General features: G+C 43.3%; 1 protein-coding gene across 5 annotated transcripts in view; it reads left to right on the top strand.

Moving 5' to 3' along the window:
- Nucleotides 1–15,870, top strand: part of ANXA4 (annexin A4) — an 85,428-nt gene that overhangs the window by 27,498 nt on the left and 42,060 nt on the right. For 4 of the 5 annotated variants that reach the window (XM_054476753.2, XM_054476750.2, XM_054476754.2 and 1 more), the window contains one exon: nt 12,229–12,283. In XM_054476753.2, coding sequence (XP_054332728.1) covers nt 12,275–12,283 — 9 coding nt within the window. In that variant the 5' untranslated portion in view covers nt 12,229–12,274. Of the gene's footprint in view, nt 1–12,227; nt 12,284–15,870 lie in introns of those variants that run through there. The other variant, XM_054476755.2, reaches the window with a different exon arrangement.

Below are 15,870 nucleotides of genomic sequence, written 5' to 3'. Positions count from 1 at the left end.
CCCTACCTCTTAAGACAAGATAGAACTCACCACAACCAGTTTTCACTACTGTAGTATCTAGTGGCTTTCAAATCAGGTAAACTAGGTGTTTTATCCAAGTCTGGCCTCATGCTAACTTCAGGCAAATTACACAACTTTTCTAAGTCTCAGTTTTTAACTTGTTAAGTGGAAATAATAGTCATTGTCCCAGAGGTTATTGAGTAAATAAGATAACATGGAGGAATATTTAATAAGTGCTCCCTCCCTCCTTCCCTTGCCTTTTAGACAAAGCAATCATTGGAGTAAAAACTGGCTTTGGCATGATGCGGGAAGGGCAGAGAAGGCGTGGGATGTTTTAAATTATATGTAAAATACATTTTTTATTTTTTTTGAGACGGAGTCTCCCTCTGTTACCCAGGCTGGAGTGCAGTGGTGTGATCTCGGCTCACTGCAGCCTCTGCCCCCAGGTTCCAGTGATTCTCCTGCCTCAGACTCTCCGGTAGCTGGGATTACAGGCATGTGCCACCACACCCAGCTAATTCTTGTATTTTTAGTAGAGACGGAGTTTCCTCATGTTGGCCAGGCTGGTCTCAAACTCCTGACCTCAGGTGATCTGCCCACCTCAGCCTCCCAAAGTGCTGGGGTTACAGGTGTGAGCCACTGCACCAGGCCTAAGATACATATTTTTGAATTACTTGTGGATTGAAAGGATTATTATTGCCCTCAACAATGCTGTGAATAACTGGCCAAAATATGGACAAAAGACCGTCCGTAAGTTACTAGCTGGGTGCTAAGCTGGAATCGATTCTTACTTAAGATGGCCTAGCAGGCAGGCCTCCAAATTTGTTTTCATTCCTTTAGCTTCCACATCTTGCCTTTGAATACACATTTAAAATGTTATTTCTCCCGACTCAAACCCCGTCACTGCAATAAAACTTCCTTTACTTTTAGAAGGATCTAAGTTCCAAGAAAAAAAGAAGGAAAAAATGAGAGTTACTCTCATTTTCCTATTTCATAGACAGTTTTGAAAGCCTTTAGTGTTTGGGTGGGGCCCAGTCACACCCTTTGCAATCTGCAGACCAGTGGTTTAAATTTGTCATCCTTGTGGGCTGTAAAATGAAACCATGTACCAAAGAAAAATAGTGAATGACTCACTCACATGTGATCTTCCAGCGAAGGGAAGGATTCAGTAGGAATGTGCCACAGGGACGGACGGCAGGTCCCTTCATAATAGACTCAGGTGGCCTGTTCTGGGATGTGGGTCAATGTTAGGAACCTGAATGGAGGCCGCCAAGTTGTGGTGGGGTCTGAAGGAGAGCTTCAGTTACCGGGGTGAATTCACCACAATGCAACATCCAGCAGACCCAGAGAAACTCTCTCTCAGCACGACAAGAAAGGGAGGGTTCCTATTCACCAGGCTCATTAAACCTGTACGCACACTCACGTGCAAACACATGTGCAGACACACACACATGTGCAGACACACACATGTTGCTAATTTATTTATATTAAGAAATACGGTGCCAGGCATGGTAGTTCACACCTGTAATCCCAGCACTTTGGGAGGGTGAGGCAGGCGATCGCTTGAGCCTAGGTGTTCAAGGCCAGCCTAGGCAATGCAGCGAGGCCTTGTCTAGAAAATTAAAAAAAAAAAAAAAATTAGCTGGGCGTGGTGGCACGTACCTGTAGTTCCAGCTACTGGGGAGGCTGAGGTGGCAGGATCTCTTGAGCCAAGTAGCTCGAGGCTGCAGTGAGCTATGACTGTACCACTGCACTCCAGCCTGAGCAACAGGGCAAGACCCTGTCTCCAAAAAAAAAAGGAAAAATATTATTTAGGCAAAAATCCTCATGCTCCAATATTTGTAGACAGGTTGATTTGGGAAGCCAAACTCTAGCCTGAAAGGTGCTTGGCAACCATGGAACAAGGGAGTATTAGATGGACAGAATTCATCTTCACAGTGGGGAAATATCTGACCCCCGACCACTGGCTTCACCCTTTCCATAGGACAGGGCTTAGATGAATATTTCAAAGTAAGCATCTGTGCCAGTTTTGCATGGAGCTTGCTCTGCTGATGGACACAAGTTTTCTTTAAACATGCTAATATCTTCCAGCAAGCCTGCTTCAACCCAGGAGCTGTTCTTTCCCATTAAAATGAGTTTGCATATCTTTCTTTTGATGGGTGTTTGCTGATTTTACTAGTCTAATGCTTAGGGAAGTATCTACTTTGCCTGCTTTCCAAATGCTGGGTGAGAGAGGAGAATGCACCACACTGTTGCCTCCACATATAGCCTACTAAATAGGGCTTGAAATCAGAAGTCCTTGTTCCACATCCCTGCAGTCTGCCATAAGGACATAAGAAACTTTCTACTTGAGTCAGCACCTGGCTTGCCCATTTCTGGCAGATACAACTGGGCAATTTGTGTTACAGTGTATTATTATCCTTCTGGACATCCTGGAAACCAGTATAGATGTATTCTCAACATACCTACTTTTTCTTTATGAATTCATTGTAAATTATTTCCATGAATTTATGTAATCTTAGTTGAAATAAGTTGAACTTATTTACAACTTATTTTTCCCTTTTGTAACTGCTATTGAGATAGGTCTCATATGTTTAATTCCCAACTATCTTTCAGTTGCTCCAAAACTATGTCTTAAAAACTTCAGATCCCTGTCCTAAGCCCTAGTTGTAGAGTTCAGATACTGTTAAGAAGCTGTAGTCACCCACCCATGTTCTTCATAACCCTAAGTTTTTAAAGACATCACTAAAAAGTGTGTCACCTTCAGGCTTCATCTTTCCATCTGGAACAGTCCTGATGCTTTTAGAGTTATTTGAATCACCCCCAAAATGGGAGTGTGTTTGCATTTTACAGATGTAAAAACTCAGGCATAGTTGCTAATTATTTCGCCCCATCTGTGAGCAGCAAAGGAGATTTTAAACCCCCAACACAGTCTGAGTCATTGTGGACTTGGTCACAATGTGCAGCTTATGGGTTGTAGAAAGGCCTTCAGAGAGAAGGAACAAAGGAATCAAGGAAGCTGAGATAGCAAAGAATGTCGGGCAGAGGCTCTGCTAAGAGCATGGCACTGTGAGGCAGGTGGAAAATTAGGTGGGAAGATTATAGGTGGAGCTTCCAGAAGAAAGGCTTTTCAGCCCTTGGGAGCTATCATTCTGTGCAGCTAAGAGAGGCCTACAGCAATTGTGTTTTGGGGGGTGCATTTCTTTCCTCTTTCTGCTCTCCTCATCCTTGTGCCAAGAGTTATTGAGGCCTTACCAGGTGCCAGGCTCTATGCTAATAAGCATTTGTGTAGACTGAGTTTACACATACTATCTGATATAACAATGTATCGAGGAGTACCATTTTCTGCATTTATTTGTATACTCTATTTAGAAATTTGTTTGGTGGCCGGGCGCAGTGGCTCACACCTGTAATCCCAGCACTTTGGGAGGCCGAGGTGGGTGGATCATGAGGTCAGGAGATCGAGACCATCCTGGCAAACATGGTGAAACCCCGTCTCTACTAAAAGTACAAAAATTAGCTGGGCGTGGTGGCGGGCGTCTGTGATCAGAGCTACTCTGGAGGCTGAGGCAGGAGAATCACTTGAACCCGGGAGGCGGAGGTTGCAGTGAGCCGAGATCACACCGCTGCACTCCAGTCTGGCAACAGAGCGAGACTCTGTCTCAAAAAAAAAAAAAAAAGAAAGAAATATGTTTTGTACTAGTAAAACTTTAATAAATAAACAACAGCTGTCTGTATATAAATGTGTATATTACACTGTGTGCTGTCCAAGTTTCAAAATAAATTGACTAAAAGTACCCAGTGTTCAAGTATGATACCTTCTTTTTCCTTAAGTGAAATATTTCTAGCTCCTTGCATAATGACTCTCAGTATTTCCAGAAGACTTTGCTCAAGGTGTCTTTCCACTTCTTGATGTGGTGAAAAGGAGTGGAATGTTCATATTAAAGGTTGCCTTTTTTGGAGAGGTGTCCCTCTTCACTGCCTCCTCACTTGTCGTTTATTCCAAAACTACATGAAAGCAAAGGGAAGGCCCTTGCTCTGAAAAGCAGTATCTGCCAGCGTTGTCAGCCAAATAGCATATGAATCATACTTACCAAGGGATATGGGTGCATGTGGATCATTCACATGACATGAAACAGGGCCTCCAGACCAAGGACTGGCTAAGATCTGTGAAGGTCTTAAGCTCTGCCCTTGACTTTTTTTTGTTTGTTTGTTTATCAATATTTGTTTTATTCTCCTTTCTTTTCTTCTCTTTCTTTCTTTCTTTTTTTTTTTTTTTTTGTTTTTGACAGAGTCTTGCTCTGTCACCCAGGCTAGAGTGCAGTGGCACAATCTCGACTCACTGCAACCTCCACCTCCCGGGTTCAAGCGATTCTTTTTTTCTTTTCTTTTTTTTTTGAGACGGAGTCTCACTCTGTCACCCAGGCTGGAGTGCAGTGGCATGATCTCGGCTCACTGCAACCTCTGCCTCCTGGGTTCAAGCAATTCTACTTCCTCAGCCTCCCGAGTAGCTGGGATTACAGGCGTGCACCACCACGCCTGGCTAATTTTTGTATTTTTAGTAGAGACGGGGTTTCACCATATTGGTCAGGCTGGTCTTGAACTCCTGACCTCATGATTCACCTGCCTCGGCCTCCCAAAGTGCTGGGATTACAGGCATGAGTCACCGTGCCCGGCCTCAAGCGATTCTTGTACCTCAGCCTCCCTAGTAGCTGGGATTACAGGCATGCTCCATCACGCCTGGCTAATTTTGGTATTTTTAGTAGAGGCAGGGTTTCACCGTGTTGGCCAGGTGGTCTCGAACTCCTGACCTCAAGTGATCTGCCCGCCCCTGCCTCCCAAAGTGCTGGGATTACAGGCGTGAGCCATCTCACCCTGCCCTATGTGTTAATAACCATTTAAAAATTTCCACCCTGCTAAGACTCCTGACTCTCTGTGCCTTTCTCCATTCTTCTCTTAACTAACCTCATGTTTTTATTAGCATCTGTAAGACCCATAAGGGGAAACTGAGAGAGAAAATTCAATAAGACTCCCTTGGTTTTGCAGCAGTAAGGTTATATGAGGTGTTTATGTAAAAGGAGCCCCCCACCCCCTTTTTTTTTGAGACAGAGTTTCGCTCTTGTTGCCCAGGTTGGAGAGCAGTGGCGCAATCTCAGCTCACTGCAACCTCCGCCTCCCAGGTTCAAGTGATTCTTCTGCCTCAGCCTTCCGAGTAGCTGGGATTACAGGCACCCGCCACCATGCCTGACTAATTTTTTGTATTTTTAGTAGAGATGGGGTTTCATCAGTTTGGCCAGGCTGGTCTCAAACTCCTGACCTCAGGTAGTCCACCCACCTCGGCCTCCCAAAGTGCAGAGATTACAGGTGTGAGCCACCGTGTCCAGCCAAAAGGAGCCCCCTTAATCACAGCGTTTACCATGACCTGGGTAACAGGCATATTCAGCAAACAAATACCCCGATAATCATCAAGCCAGTCTTCTGTGGTTTGCATATGAAGCACATCAGCTGCTTCATCAGGGGTATTCTACTTGGCATTTATAAGGGGAGAGGAACAGTCCCCCTTCTCAGGGTAAACAGACCTTAGTGTGGCTTTTGTCCAGTCCACCAGGCTGGATGTTCTCTCAGGAATAACCTCCTGTGTGTCTGGACCACCTGAAACATCTGCGATTGCTCCATAGAGAGGTGTGGGTCCTGCATCAACCCAAACACAAATGCTACCATTTTGAATACTCTGCAGTGTTCAAAACCTAAGACACTGTCATTCACTTAGTTACTCACACAACCCATTTGAATAAAGGTTCTTCAGGAAGTTTATGATACTGATCTACAAAATGAAATAACTTCTTCACACTATACCCTGTGGTTTCAATCGTTTCATGGTTTGCCTTCCACCCCACATGAACTGTCTTCTTGGTTACCAGAGTTCTTAGTGATATTGTCTAATCTCAGCATGATTTTGCCATTGGTGGGTGGCTTTGCAGTTAGTGGCTAGAGCACAGACTCACTGAAATCTGAGCTTGGTCTGACCCAGCACTCTCTTTTAATTTTATTTTATCTATTACAGATATTAACCAAGGGATTGAATATATCGCCTTTTCTTATTAGTTTGCATTTCCTTATGCTTCCAGTGAGCCAACACCTTGGGGTAGCTTTTACCTTTACTAACAGATCTCAGCATGGTATGCTACTCCGTACCATGAGTGGCTGTTACCAATGTCATGGGTTCTTGTAATCACCCAGGATAGAAATCAAGAGCAATCACCATACATAGCAGCAAAGAGAAAGTTTGTTTTGGCTCGTGCACAAGGGAGCCAGTGCTGAGAAAGGAAAAGAAACAGACTGCTATCGGAGGATAGTGTGTGGCTTAGTTTTATAGGGTCTTTCCATGGGAAAGGGTTACATCAGAGCATGTATAGGAGAGGCTTTTCTAGCACTCATGCTTCTTTGTGCATCATATGCAACATTAGTATTTTAAATCTCCACCCCACGCATTTTTAGCCTTAAAATGAGGAAGGGTAACTGTAGGTTGGACTTTAAGTTTAGCTATGCATGGGGCTCCAGGGAAGTCCCCAGCCCCCTGAAATAGGAACTCGTGGTTAATAAGCTTCTTGGGTCTTTTGTTATTAATTGGCTGAGAGTTAGATAAGTTAGAGCTTGAGTGAATGGCTGCTATCATTTTCTTCCAGGCCATTTTATTTATTTTTATTTTATTTATTTATTTATTGAGACAGAGTCTCATTCTGTTGCCCAGGCTGGAGTGCAGTGGTGCAATCTTGGTTCACTGCAACCTCCGCCTCTGGGGGTTCACACAATTCTCCTGCCTCAGCCTCCTGAGTAGCTGGGATTACAGGCACTCACCACCATGCCCAGCTTAATTTTTATATTTTTATTAGAGATGGGGTTTCACCATTTTGGCCGGGCTGATCTCGAACTCCTGACCTCAGGTGATCTACCCACCTCAGCCTCCCAAAGTGCTGGAATTACAGGCGTGAGCCACCATGCCTGGCCCAGGCCATTTAAAAATAGGGAACCCACCAGCCTGCCTGTCTCATGACCATGTGGCCACCCAGGAATCAAAGTTTCTCATCCCCAACCCTTTTGTTCTTTCTCTTCCCAAACCACATATTTCTGCAAGCCAGGGCCATTCTAGCAAATCCTACTTCTGACACCAATTGTATAGGAAAACAAACTATTTTTCCTTATACTTTAACACTTTTTCACTTCTAGCACCAGATGTGACGGGTGAGGGGGTGGGGTGGGGGTTCCCACATCAAGCAGTTCTTCAGTTCTCTTTGGACACCAACTGGGTGTGCCACAATTTGACTAAATTCTGACACTATCAAGTTAGCACAGACCCCACTGGTTAAGGCAGGGATGTCCAATCTTTTGCCTCCCTGGGCCACATTGGAAGAAGAATAATTGTCTTGAACCACACATAAAATACACTAACACTAACAATAGCTCGTGAGAAAAAAAATTGCAAAAAATCTCATAATGTTTTAATAAAGTTTATGAATTGGTGTTGAGCCAGATTTAAAGCTGTCCTGGGTCACATGTGGCCCATGGGCCACAGGTTGGACAAGCTTGGGTTAAGGGATCAGTCCCACAAGCCTCCGCCACTTCAGATGCCAGTGGCAAGTCCAGCTTGTCACCTGTGCTTCTGATGGAATGGCTAGGAATCGGAGGTTCCCATGACCCCCTGTTGACTTTCATCATTTGCTAGAATGGCTCACAGGACTCAGGAAAACAGTTTACTTACTGGATTATCAGTTTATGATAAAGGGATACAGTTCAGGAACAGCCAGATGGAAGAATGCATAGGGTGGGGCACGTGGAGAGGGGCTCACAGCTTCAACGGCCTCTCCAGGTGCACCGTCTTCCCAGCACCTCCATGTGTTCACTAACCCTCCACTCTTCAAACCCTTCACTCCCTATTTCCCACTGTCCTTTGGGTTTTTATGGAGTCTTTGTTACACAGGCTTGATTGATCAAATCATTGGCCATTGGTGATGAAATCAGTCTCCAGCCCTTCTCTCCTCCCCTGAGATGAGAGGTTGAACTGAAAATTCCAACTCTCTAATCACAGAGTTTGTTTACTGGGGCAACCAGCCCCCCATCCTATAGTTATCTGGGGGCTTTCCAGACATCCCCTCATTAACATGAACTCAGGTGCGGTTAACCGGGCTTGTTATGAATAACGAAAGATGCTCCTTTCACCCTTATTGTTCTTATCGCTTAGAAAATTCCAAGGGATTTAGGAGTTCTGTACCAGGAACAGGAGGACGAACAGGTGTATATCCCTTATTCTAAGTCACAATATTATATGGCCTGACTGCATCTTCATCTCATGCCACTCTTGCCCTTGTTCACAATGCTTTTGTCCATCCCTCAAACACAGTAAGCCCATTTCTGCTGCAGGGCCTTTGCACTGACTGCTGCAGCTGCCTGAAAGAGTTCTCCTTCAGAACTTTGAACGGCTAGCTCCTTCCCTTCATTCAGGTCTTAGTTCAGATGTCAACTCAGAGATGCCTCCCAGATCGCCCTGCCCAGGCCAGTTCCTTCCTGGTAACCTGATCCTGTCATCCTCCATGTCAGGGGTCAGCAAATGTTTTCTGTGAAGGGCCAGACAATAAATATTCTTAGCTTCCTGGGCCACATGGTCTCTGTCACACCTACTCATTTCTGCTGTTGTAGCTTGAAAGTAGCCACAGACAAAATATAAACAAACACGTGTGACTGTTCCAATAAGTCTTCAAAGTTTGAATTTTGTATAATTTTCACAAGTAATAAAATATCCCTTATTTGATTTTTTGGTCAATTATTTAAAAATATAAAGACATTCTTGGCTTGTAGGTCATGCAAAAGCAGGATTTCACCCATGAGCTACTGTGGTTTGCTGACCCTTGCTCTGTGCTATCATCCTGTTATATTTTCATCATCTCACCGAAATCAGAAATTATCTTATTTATTCATTCTAAAATTTGTTGTTGGTGGCAAAGAGGTTGCATAGAAGTTATAAGTAAGAGTTAAAAATATATTTTAAAATTGTCAAAGTGTTTTAGCAGCCTATGCTGGGCCTGTTAATATCAGAACTAATTAGAGTTAGCCAAGTTACAATGTATCTCTACAGTAGATATCAATACTGTCACCAAGTCTACTGTCTCTGGGGTCAGAAAAGGCCTGGTTGATGTATATCTGGCATTTAGAAAGAGAAGTTGGGCTGGGCGCGGTGGCTCACGCCTGTAATCCCAGCACTTTGGGAGGCCAAAGCGGGCAGATCACCTGAGGTCGGGAGTTCAAGACCAGCCTGACCAACATGGAGAAACCAGTCTTTACTAAAAATACAAAATTAGCTGGGCGTGGCGGCATATGCCTGTAATCCCAGCTACTCGGGAGGCTGAGGCAGGAGAATCGCTTGAACCCGGGAGGCAGAGGTTGCAGTGAGCTGAGATCGTGCCATTGCACTCCAGCTAAGGCAACAAGAGTGAAACTCTGTCTTAAAAAAAAAAAAAAAAACAGAAATCAGAGGGCCAGGTGTGATGGCTCATGCCTGTAGTCCCAGCACTTTGGGAGGCTGAGGTGGGCAGATCATTTGAGGTCAGAAGTTCAAGACCAGCCTGGCCAATATGGTGAAATCCTGTCTCTACTAAAAATACAAAAATTAGCCGGGTATGGTGATGCATGACTGTAATCCATCTACCAGGGAGGCTGAGACAGGCGACTCGCTTGAACCTGGGAGGCAGAGGTTGCAGTGAGCCAAGATTGCACCGCTGCACTCTAGCCTGGGCAACAGAGCAACACTCTGCCTCAAAAAAAAAAAAAAAAAGAAAAAAGGAAAGAGAAGTCAGAATGAATCCTTTTTTTTTTTTTTTAATGAAATAAGGGGGGTCAAGTAATGATTTATATTGTGGAAAGAGCTTGAAAATTATGTTTGTTAAAGCTATTTGTCAAAAGATAAAGATGTCTAGTTATGTTAAAAATAAAATAAAATAAATAAATGTGTTGTCTATCTCTCCTGGTAGACTATAAATGCCTTGACAGCAGGTTCATTGTCTTATCCACTGCATTATCTCTATCAACAGAACAAGTGCCTGGAGAGGTGCTGTGAGAGGTCATTTAGGAACATTTGGTGATTGAATGAGTAAATCTATACAGTCCATGAGTCACTACATCTGATAAAGTCTTCCTTCCAAACATCCCCCGTATATCATATTCCAGTGCCACACCCTGCCTAGGCCTTTGCCTCTATCCATCTGTTCCTGTAGTTGTCTCTCAAGCCTTCTTAACTCCTCTCTCACTCCAGTCTCTCTCTTTCCAGTTTACTGTACAGTAAAGTACAGTACCTTGTTAAAGCTTTTCTTTTATTATGGCATTTCTCTGCAAATAACAAAAAACTTTCCACAGTATTCCCATGACCTATGGTATTCTGTAGCCAGACTCCTCAGCCGGCCGTGCAAGGCCCATACATACCATTCAGTTCGCTTTGGCTTTTCCAACCTTGTTTCTGAGCCTTCCCTGGAATGAGCCCTCTGCTGTCACATCCGCATTTCCTCATTATTCCTGAAACTGCAGCTCATTCCCACCTCTGCACCTTTGCTCAGGCTGTGTCCCAGGACTAGTTGATTCTCCCCTTAGTTGAACCCCCAGGTAATAGCAGTAAGTCGGCAATGAATGATGGGAAACAGGAAGAATGAAACTGGAAGGTAAAAAGCAAATGTGATCAAACAAGGCCTAAGTGGTAATCAGGTGGGTTAAGAAGGACTTAGTTATCATCAAAAGGCACACTGCTTGGTCAGATTATCTAGACCAGTGCTTTTCAAACTACTGTGCAGGCAAATATTTGGGGAATCTTGTAAAAATGCAGATTCTGGGAGTAGGTGTGGGGTAGGGACCTGAGATTCTGCTTTTTTCTCTCTCTTTCTATTGAGACAGTGTCTCACTCTGTCACCCAGACTGGAGTGCAGTGGCATGATCTTGGCTCGCTGCAACCTCTGCCTCCCAGGCTCAAGTGATTCTCCTGCCTCAGCCTCCCAAGTATCTGGAATTACAGGCGTGTGCCACTACCCCCCAGCTAATTTTTATATTTTTAGTAGAGATGGGGTTTCACCATGTGGGCCAGGCTGGTCTCAAACTCCTGACCTCAAATGATCCGCCTGCCTTGGCCTACCAAAGTGCTGGGATTACAGGCGTGAGCCACCGCGCCCAGCCAGGTTCTGCATTTTTAACAAGTTCCCAAGAATGCATGTACTCCTGGTTCTAGGATGACTCTTTGAGTATCAAGGATCTAACTGAATTCTGAGAAAAGGACCCTTATCCAGGTGGTTCGCACCTGTAGTCCCAGTGACTCGGGAGGCTGAGGCAGGAGGATCGCTTGAGTCCAGGAGTTCGAGGCTGCAGTGGGCTATGATTGCACCACTACACTCCAGCCTGGACAATGGAGGGAGACCCTGACTCAAAAAAACAAGAAAAGAGAAGTTGCCTTGTTTATATGACTTAGATATGGGAATAGGAGGTGGTGGGCTGCCATTAGGGGACTGTTTATGTATCATGAGAACTCCACAAGAGTCCTAGACTACAATGAAGACATTTCTTGCATTCTGAACAACTGAAAAAAATGTGTGATGATGATGAAAGAGGGGGTGCTGAAAACCGAGGACAAAGTTGAGTGTATAAGCCTGCAGCTTAAAGGAAGAAAATCTTTAATCCTAGAATGGTGGCGGTGAAAATCGCCACTGAGAAACGAAAAGATTCTGATGGTTGGGCTGCCGGCCTGTCATCACACACACAAACACACTCACACAGATGCACACACACAGGGGAGGCTGGTATGCTGTACTTTCCTCTGATGCAGTTGGATTATCTGTTTTCTCAAAGGGGAACCTCTTCTGATCTGCTATAACATTCAGTTCAGAATCTGTGTCCAGCTTGAGTACAAGTATTGGTACTTTACCCTAACAAAACGATAGGAATCCTTTCTGTCGTGTGTATCTCCAAACAGAAGAACAGGTAGGAAAATATTTTACCAGTGTGATAAAGTTGACTTTTTTAACAGTTTCTCTAATTAGTAGCCCATTCCTTGTATCTTTGGCTAATCAGTAACCGGCCTTTTGATTAAGTTGAGTGTCATTTCCTCATGGCTTAGCTTCATGCAAACTGCAAGTTATCCTGATTAATGATTTTAATGCCATTTCCTTCATCACAGTAATTTCCCCTCTGCTTTTGTCACAGAAGAACTTCTGCTTGGGTGGCTGAACTCTGATCTTGACCTAGAGTCATGGCCATGGTAAGTTGTGAAATACCTCAACCCTATCTGGTGCCAGCTGCCAACAGGTACAGAATGTGGGCTCAGCAACTGTTAGCTTAAACAAAGCGTTATTTACTCAACAGAGGGGAAGGAGGAGGACATGAAAAGGCAGGTCTATTTCTAAACATCATTTAAATTCTTTTAGGGGTGGTAAGCAACTTGACCTTGAAAATTGATTCAAAGAGAGAATTCTTTGAATTCTTTTAACATCCTGAGAATATAGAAACAAGTTGTAGTTTTCTGTCTGCAGAAGCGCTACATGTTTATTTTAGAACATTTAAAAAGGAAAAACTAAAAATTCTTTGGGTTCTACCACCAGAAGAGGACTGCTATCGATACTCTGAGGTAGCCACATCATTTCAGGCTCATCAAGAGGGGTGTTTCTTAACAATATGGGTGTGTTGGCCGCCTCCTGCTTTAGACAGTAATCAGACGCCTTGGACCTTGGTTATCTGATCTTTGGAACAAGATCTTTGGAACAAGCATCGAATTGAATCCCTTTGAGAGTTCTGTAAAGTTCAGCTCTGAGGTGGAAGCTGAGCCTCTTAGCTGAAAACATGGCTCTACCTAAGGCTGGCCATCTGCTCTCCTTCTCTCGCCCAAATACGGTTTCTGAATAGACAAGTAATTCTGACCCGTAGTCTTCTGGAGGAAGCAATAATAGAAGTAGAAATCTTATACCTAGAGAGGAACTGGAGAGTCTGCCAGCTTGAGATGCCTTCCTTTAGGAAGATGGATGTGTAAAGTAAACTATCCTGAACAAAGCGTAATATACTCTTAATTTCTTTTGCATTAGATATTCCAGAATTTTCTTCATGATCTCTGACAGTCAAAGGCTTATTCATGTGTGCCCCAAATCTCTCATGCTTTAATTTAAAATAAATTTCTTGCTGATTGATTCTCCCTGGCCATGGAGAATTTTTTAAAAATATTTATGTATTTTTATTTTTTATAGAGATGAGGGGCTCGCTATGTTGCCCAAGCTGGTCTCAAACTCCTGGCCTCGAGCGATCCTCCCACCTTGGCCTCCCAAAGTTCTGGGATTACAGGCATGAGCCACTGTGCCTAGCCAACGTGGAGAATATGTATTCAGAAATGCTTATGCTGCCCCTAATTTGTGGCAGATGTGGGACTAGGACTCAGAATTAATGAGATGCTCTTCCTGTCTTCAGCAGCCTCACAGCTTTCCCACAAATGAAGACTGTAATCAAGTGGCCCTTTGTGTGCTTTCCACTCTGGGAAAATTACCTCAGTTGCTCTCATCTTTCCTCCTAAAACCTGTTTTTCTATCATGACTATTATTTATTAGACAGATAAAGGACATTTTAAAAAGAAAACCACACTATACAGTCACAACATTGGAAACACCAACTATTTGCCATTTTTTTATTTTAGACCTTACTCATATGTATAATGATTTTTAAATAAGAGTAATAAGAGCATAAATAATAGTTTTGTAGCCTTCCTTGTACCCCACTTAGTATAGGAAAATAGGAAACAAGTTATGTATTCACTCTGATCTTATGCTTTATCTCTTCTCTATGCTAATGACATAATGTAATGTTTATATTACATTTCATATCATTAAAATTATTTACTCTAGTGGTTATGAGTGTTTTAATTTTCTTCTTAATTTATTTTTATTTTTATTTTTTTTTTGAGACAGAGTCTCAATCTGTTGCCCAGGCTGGAGTGCAGTGGCGCGATCTTGGCTCAACTACCACCTCCGCCCTAGGTTTAAGCGATTCCCCTGCCTCAGCCTCCTGAGTAGCTGGGATTATAGGCGCTCGCCACCACGCCTGACTAATTTTTTGTATTTTTGGTAGAGACAGGGTTTCACCGTGTTGGCCAGACTGGTCTTGAACTCCTGACCTCATGATCTGCCCGCCTCGGCCTCCCAAAGTGCTGGGATTACGGGCATAAGCCACCGTGCCCAGCTTTCTTCTTAATTTTTAAAACATTTTCCAAATTCTCTACAATATTTTTTTAAATCATTGTATTCAAGATCTTAAAACATGTTTTATGGAGGTATAATTTGCATACAGTGAAATGCACATCCTTTAAGGTTACTGGTCGTTAAGTTTTGACAAATATATATGTATACCCACATAACCTACTCCCATATCAAGGTAGGACATTTTATCATTCCCAGAAGCTCCTCCATGCCCATTTCATATTAACTCCCCTTCCCACCCTCCACTCCACACAAGAAATGCAACTGCTGTTCTGAGTGTTATCATAAGTTAGTTTTGCCTGTTCTAGAACATCCTATAAATTGAATCATAGAGTAGGTACTCTTTTGTGTCTGACTTCTTTTTCTGGGCATTATATTCTTTTGCAATTCATCCGTATTGTTGCATCAGTAGTTTTGTTCCTCCATTCCTTTTTATTGCTCATTAGTATTCGATTGTATTGTACTCTGATCTTTTTGGCATGTATCTTCTTCATTATTAATGTAATAACAATATTTCATCAATTGTGATATGGCACCTATTTCTATCTATTCATTTTTGTCATTCCTTCCTATATCCTCTCTGTTTCCTTTGCCTGCTATCACAATGGGCCCTCTTGGGACAGAATTCCCTGTCTTCCCAGAATGGATAATGGCATATTATACTCTGAAATTCAATCAATATGGATATTTATCATGCTAACAGGGAACACATTTCTTGATCTCTTTCCTGGAGAAAAAAGAGTCACTAAGAATGCTAACTGATAAACAGAACCACCCTTGCCAATTCCTCTATCGATTCACCTTGTTATATATTCATCCTAATCCATAGTAGTGTCCCTCAGCAATGCAGTTTGCTTATAAGTTGAATGCAGTGTTTGAGTGCCATCCAAAAAATTTTCAATATGGAAGTTCCAAAAGAACCTTGTGAAACATTCAACTCAGAAAGCTGTCTCATGCTGGGGCCAACGGCTATGTTGGAATTCTGACAGCAAGTCACCAATTTGCGTATTACTACTGATATATAATAGAAGAAAAGAAGTAAAGTACCTCTGTTAGTTTCTTGAGGCTGCCAAAATAAAGTATTAGGTTGGTGCAAAAGTAATTGCACCAACCTAATAGCACAAACTGGATGGCTTAGAATAGTAGAAACGTATTGCCTCACAGTTCTGGAGGCCAGAAATCCAAAGCAAGGCGTCAGCAGGGCCATGCTCCCTTTGACACCCGTGCAGAAGCCTTCTGGGCCTCTTCCTAGCTTCTGGGGGTTTGCTGGCAATCCTAGCTATTCCTTGGCTTGCTGCTGCATAACTTCCATCTCTGCCTTTGTCATACAGTGCTCGCCCTTTGTATGTCTGTCTTCTCATATCCACATCTTCTTATAAGGACACCAATCATATTGGATTAGGGGCCCACCCTACACCAGTATCACCTCATCTTAACTGATTAATCTGCAGCAACCCTATTTCCAAATAAGGTCACATTCTGAGGTGCTGGAGGTTAGGACTTCAACATGTCTTTTTGGGGGGGTGGGGGAGATACAATTCATCCAATAACGGGGCCCAAGGAAGTCGATGTCATACATGTCTACCTTCCTCTGTCAGACATATAGAGGGTG

Source organism: Pongo pygmaeus, chromosome 12 (assembly GCF_028885625.2).
Source record: "Pongo pygmaeus isolate AG05252 chromosome 12, NHGRI_mPonPyg2-v2.0_pri, whole genome shotgun sequence".
In the NCBI taxonomy this organism is placed as follows: domain Eukaryota; kingdom Metazoa; phylum Chordata; class Mammalia; order Primates; family Hominidae; genus Pongo; species Pongo pygmaeus.
This window is presented reverse-complemented; position numbering and strand designations above follow the sequence as displayed.